Source organism: Arachis ipaensis, chromosome B01 (genome assembly GCF_000816755.2).
Source record: "Arachis ipaensis cultivar K30076 chromosome B01, Araip1.1, whole genome shotgun sequence".
In the NCBI taxonomy this organism is placed as follows: Eukaryota; Viridiplantae; Streptophyta; class Magnoliopsida; order Fabales; family Fabaceae; genus Arachis; species Arachis ipaensis.
In genome coordinates this window covers 6,403,264-6,409,630 of record NC_029785.2, presented here as the reverse complement: position 1 = coordinate 6,409,630, position 6,367 = coordinate 6,403,264, and the positions used below count along the sequence as shown (strand labels likewise).

Here is a 6,367-nt window from a genome sequence, read left to right as displayed (position 1 = left end):
CTGGATCATCCCCGAAAGAAGCCATTATCTACACTCTCCTCCTACTCTCCAAAATTGCTCTCAACCTCATCACTTTCTTTCTTTCTTAAAAATTTTCGGGTATTAAGATTGGTATGCTATTTGTATGGCTTCGGGGAACGTTTACGTGATTATATACCCTAATGGAAAAATTTCTCATACAGCAGAAGGTATTACATTCGTTTGCGACGATCCACTGTAGATAATGATTCCGCCACAGACATCGTTGCAAGATTTGAAGAATCTGATTCTGATGCATACCGGAATGGTTGGAAAAAAGGAAATCACGAAGCTGACTTACAGGATGCCAATTGCAGTGGCCAACTCGTTTGCGTATCAAAAAATGCAGATAAAATCTGATCAGCATGTGTCGATGATGTTTTCTTATCATCGCAGCATAGGAAGCATCTATTAGTTGGAGCTTTGTCTGAATCTTCAAGATATTGGTGGAAGCTCGTCCAGTTCGAATAATGTGGAGGGTGTCAGAAATCTTGGAGCGGCTGATTTTGTTCCGGCTTGAGATACCAGTAGGGCCCCAAGTCCAAGCTTCAACGCGTTCGTTCCGCGGGAACAAAATGTAGCTATTCGTGAAGCACGCCTCGCCCCTTCTACACATGTTGGGTTCGATAGAGTTCCTGATGCTGCTATTGCAGGTACTTCTGACGAGGATGACATTGAAGATTTTAGTGGTGATGAGGCAGAAGCCGTGCCGGAGACGCAGCCTCTGCATGTTGATGTTGTTCCTCCAACACGGGTCAAACCGGAAGGTGGTGGTGTATCTTCCTCCACACCAGCACACTACCTGTCTTTAAATCTTGGAGCAATGCATTCGAGTAACGCAGAGGACAAACCGAGCAGCTACCCTTTGTCAGGCGAGATGGAGTTCGAGATTGGGTTGAAATTTCTTAACCGGGAAACAGCGATGCTAGTAGTAAAAAACTACAATATCCGTAGGAGTGCAGAATATAAGGTGGTAGAGTCAGACCAAAGTAGGTATGTATGTCGATGCAAGCAGTTCGGGGATCAATGTCGTTGGATGGTATGGGTTGCAAAGACAAGGTCCTCTAGATTTTGGAAAATTCGAAAGTACGAAGGGCCTCACAGTTGCTTGGCAAATTCAATGTCTCAAGACCACGCTCAACTCGATAGCAATGTCATATGTCAGCACATATTCCCCATGGTGCATGCTGATGCGACAATTTGTGTAAAGGTGTTGCAGGGATCGGTAGAGTCAGCGTACGGTTACAAGGTGTCTTACAAGAAGGTTTGGCACGCAAAGCAAAAGGCAATGATCTATGGTGATTGGGACGAATCGTATCACCAGCTGCGTAGATACCTCAATGCTCTGCAAGCGTTCGTCCCAGGTATTACTTGCATTTTATTATCGAACGGTCTTTGCTTTTAATTGTCCGTTTAGTCCTTTAGATGTTTCAATAAGTAAGCATTTTCGCTCCAGGGACAATTGTTGACCTCCAAACGCCACCGTACTATGTCGGGAACACACTAGAGTGTGATAGTGTCATGTTTCACCAGGTTTTCTGGTCATTTTTTTCATGTGTTGAAGCTTTCAGGCACTGTAAACCGATGGTGTCAGTAGACGGAACACACCTGTATGGTAAGTACGCAGGCACCCTTCTGATGGACATAGCACAGGACGGCAATAACAACATTCTACCCGTCGCTTTCGCAATTGTCGAAAGAGAGAACACAGATTCATGGTACTTCTTCCTCACCAATTTGAGGAGGCATGTCGCAACTCGGCCAGGAGTTGTGCTTATATCCGACAGGCATGCGGCCATAAAGGCCGCATTGGAACGTGAGGGGTGTGGTAGGGAACACAATGTGTATTGTGTTCGACATATTGCCTCCAACTTCGCAACCAGTTTCAAGAGTAAGGAAGCCAAAAGATACCTGGTTAATGCTGCATATTCGAAGACACAAGAGCAGTCGCAGTACTACTTGGAGCTAATCAGTAGCGAGGATCCGGTAACATCTCTGCAGATGATGGAGTGGATCCGAGGGTTAGAGCCACCTAAATGGCTGCAGCACCTTGATGAGGGCCGACGATATGGTCACATGACGACGAATCTTTCTGAGTGTATCAACTCCGTCCTCAAGGGCACTAGAAATCTACCAGTCTGTGCAATTGTCAAGTCTATGTACCATCGCCTGAATGAGTTATTCGTCCTCAAGGGTCGGCAAGCACAAGCACAGATTGCAAGCGGTCAGGTGTTCTCACAGTTCTTGCAAAAAGCGATACTAGCGAACCGTGAGGGAATTTCCCAGATGTTAATGACGTCATACGATAGAGCTACTACTATATTCACAGTCGACGAGATAGCTGCTGTAGGGGTGCAGTCACGGTTCCGGGTTAACCTTCAGTACCGTAGATGTGATTGTGGTTACTTCCAGGCGTTACACTACCCTTGTGCACATGCTCTGGCCGCCTGCGCATATGCGAGATTGGACTGGAAACAGTACGTTGATTTAGTCTACCGTGTTGAGAGCGTGTTTCGGGTCTATGAAATGGAATTCCAGCCATTGCCGGATGAGGAGATGTGGCCCCCTTCAGAAGGACAACGTATCCGTCCCAACCCCCTCCTACGACGTATAATGGAAGGACGTCCGGTGTCTACTAGGATACGGAATGAAATGGACGAGGTTGAGCCAAGACCAGGTAAGAGGTGCGGCCTTTGCAGGCAACCAGGACATACCAGGCGACATTGTCCGCATGCTTTTGCAACCTAAGTTGCAGCCAATTTGCTATAATGTATTTTTATTCCGAGTGTTTCTTTTTCCCTGTACTGGAAAAATCCCAAATGTTTCGTCTTTTTTTTATTTAATGATGCTTGATGATGTTGTGTCTGTTACATTTGCGTTCTCGTTTTGGTATAATGATAATAAAATGTGGGGCTAACATTACTAAAATTATAATCGTGAGTAAAAAGATGACAACAAAGTAAATCCATACTTAAAACAAGTACCGATACAGCACATCAACTTCAAACAAGTAACGAAACAGCACATAAACTTTAAACAACTAACCAAACAGCGAATGTAAACAAGTAAGAATAACTCACAACAATACTAAACGATGAAACCAACAACAGAAGGAAACTAACATAAGACTAATGGTGGTGGTGACCCAATCTGCCGCCTGTGCCACACAAAGGGGCTTGAGTGTCCCTGCGGGGACGACCGGCCGGTCCCTCAACCTCATCCGCTGTAGCATCAGCCTCTGTGTAAGAAAGACGTCGGCCAGGCATCTGCATGGCGTCATATGGTCGAAGTGCAGAACTGGCTGTGTCACCAATGGAAGCGGATCTCCTCCCCGCAACAGCAGGCTGCGTGTATGTGTCGGAGCGAGGCAGGGTGAGTGCAAGATCTATGGGTGTGTGTGGGGATGATTGCTGAGGAATGAAATGATCCAACCCGTCGAATAACGAAGAAAAATTTGTCCACCTAACTCTGTCCATAGAATCAATCAAGTCTTGCGTACCTCCCTGGGATGAACCGCCCACCTCGTAGCTATTCTGATATGGCATAAACTGCTGGATGGAAGAAGGATGGGGGGTCCGCTGGTACAAAAGGTTGCGGGTAGTAGTAGTCCCCGGAGATTGGAGGAGCATGCGGTGGAATATGGTGTCCCATGTCTGGCTCAAAACTGGGTTGGTCTTGTTCTGGCAAATCTTGCTCATCCTCCCAAACGTCAGCATGACCTTCAACTCTGCCTTTGCGGGGACGGCAACGCCGATGGTCTCGGGGAACCGTAGGCAAATTAACCACGGAGACTCTTCCATACTATACCGACGCGTCTGGGGAGACAACGTCACCCCGCGGGTCATGCAATGCATCAGGGGCAGACAAAAACCTCCTTGTTCTCTGAGAGTACCACCTATAGTAATCCTGGCTGGGACGCAATGTATCTGCACGATCAATCTGCAGCCGAAATGCATCCGTGTGAAGAAGAATGAATGTAACCACAAGGGATTGAAAGGTAGAAGGAGATGAAAGCATGAATTAAAACCTAGATCTAAAAACTAAACCTAATTCTAATCCTAATTCTAGAGAGAAGAGAGAGCTTCTCTCTCTAGAAACTAACTCTCAAAACTAAACTAAGCTAAAACTAAACTAATGGTAACTAACTTCTAAAGTATGAAAAGTATGAAAAAGTATGAAAAGTATGAAAAGTATGAAAAGTATCTTCATTCCTCCTTCAATCCTTGGCTTAAATAGCATCAGAAATGAGTTGGATTGGGCCCACAAGGCTTCTAAAATCGCTGGCCACGTGTTGCATTAAGTGAGTCATGTGCCACCAACGGCGCGTCCGCGTACCGTGCGCGTGCGCGCCCCTATGCGCGATGCAACTATGGCAAATCTTATATCGTTTCCAAGCTAACCAAGCATGTCCTCATGCTTAAGCCAAGAGAAAGCAAAGGGCATCAACATTTATTCAATGTAACCTATCTATATGCAACTATCTAAATGAATGTAAGTGCTTGGTCAAAATAAATCAATTCCCAAGATGCATATATGCACAAGGGCTAAAGGTATTAGCAATCATGCCAAATCACAATTGAGCTATTAAGTATTTCTACAAACTTGATTGAAGAATGATGATCATAGGTGAAAACATGTAATTGAGCATCAAACCCTCACCGGATGTGTTTGCACTCTATTCGCTCAAGTGTTTAGGGTTGATTCACTCAATTCTCCTCTATTTCATGCTTTCCAAGATTTGTTTTTCTTCTAACAATCAACATTTATTTCATGCATGCATACAAGTATCATGAGGTCTTTTCATTGGTTGTAATGGGGCCAGGGTCAAGGTAGGATGCATATTTGGTCAAGTGAGCTTGAAATTTGAATCTTTGATAAGCTTAAACTTCCCACCTAACCTATGACATCCTATACAATTAAGTTCTAACCTAACTACCCATTTTCTCACTTTTTCACATACTCATGCATTTTCTTTTCATTTCACAGCACTTATGCATTGATCTTATTGAGCTTCACTTTGGGGCATTTTGCCCCCTTTTTATTTCTTTTTTTTTCGTTTTCTTTCTTTTTCCATTTTTTTCTATACTTTTCATATATTTTTTTTTTCTCATTTTTTCTTTCTTTCAAACTATATACAAGAGTACCAATGCATAAGGTCTATACATTTAATCAATACATGAGCATGACGAATGGATTATTGACGGTTTAGAATTTCGCAAATGAATTCTCGTTGCAAGTATAGTTTCTAAACCAATCACTAATCCTTTCATACAAAAAGTTGTTTGTCACTAGTACAAACCCCTAAAATTTATAAACCGAAGTATTCAAACCTCGGGTCGTTCTCCCTAGGAATTACAATAAAGTGTCTTGTTATTGGTTATGAGTTATTTTGGGGTTTTGGATAAGAAGCATGAAAAGTAAATGGCAATGAAAATGAACTAACAACTATAAAAGGCTCTTGGCGAGGTGTGAGAACTAGAAATCCTATCCTAGTTATCCTTCTCAATTGTGATGAGAATTGTTCATTGCTACCACTTAGTTAACCCTTACTAATTAAAGGAAAGTCAAGTGGATGAATTGACTTGAGCCACAAGTCCTAGCCAACTCCCAAGGAAAGACTAGCTTTAGTGCACTCCAAACCAATTAGCAATCTCTCCAATCACCAATCAACAACGGAATTAGATAACTCAAGTGTCACTAATTACTCTACCTAGGCCAAGAGGAACAAAATCTACACTAAAACTAAAAGAGACATTTCAACAAACACATAAAGTGCAAGAGGAGTAAACATTATTAAATGCAAGAATTAAAGGAATCTACAACTACAAAGGCAAGAGATCAACAATAGAAAAGCAAAGAAGAACAATTATTATGAATTACCTCTTATTGAATTGAAAGAAAATGGAAGGAACAATAGTAGATCTACAACAAAATATAAGAACAACATAAAGGAAATTACAACAAAAGAATAGAAGAAGAATGAATGTAACAACAAAGAATTGAGAGGTAGAAGGAGATGAAAGCATGAATTAAAATCTAGATCTAAGATTATTGAAACCTAATCCTAATTCTAGAGAGAAGTGAGAGCTTCTCTCTCTAAAAACTAACTTTAAAAACTAAACTAAGCTAAAACTAAACTAATGGTAACTAACACATGTTTCCCTCTTCACTCCTTGGGTTAAATAGCATCAGAAATGAGTTGGATTGGGCCCACAAGGCTTTAGAATTCGTTGGCCACGTTTTGCTTTAAGTGAACTAGGTGGCAGCAACGGCGCGTGCGCGTACTTTGCGCGTGCGCGCCACCATACGTGTAGCAACTATGGCAAATCTTATATCGTTTCGAAGCCCC

General features: G+C 42.7%; 2 protein-coding genes across 2 annotated transcripts in view; one reads left to right on the top strand and one right to left on the bottom strand.

Annotated features, from left to right (window-relative positions):
* On the top strand, window positions 224-2,766 carry LOC107645222. The gene is made up of 3 exons (XM_016349202.1): window positions 224-396; window positions 550-1,382; window positions 1,583-2,766. Exons 1-3 carry the CDS (start codon window positions 224-226, stop codon window positions 2,764-2,766), a joined length of 2,190 nt encoding a protein of 729 aa, XP_016204688.1.
* The window catches only part of LOC107645213 (protein MAIN-LIKE 1-like), a 9,017-nt gene continuing 6,469 nt past the window's right edge, over window positions 3,820-6,367 (bottom strand). Inside the window, exon 5 of the mRNA XM_016349190.1 lies at window positions 3,820-3,957. Within this exon, the coding sequence (XP_016204676.1) occupies window positions 3,820-3,957 (138 nt within the window). The remainder of the gene's footprint in view (window positions 3,958-6,367) is intronic.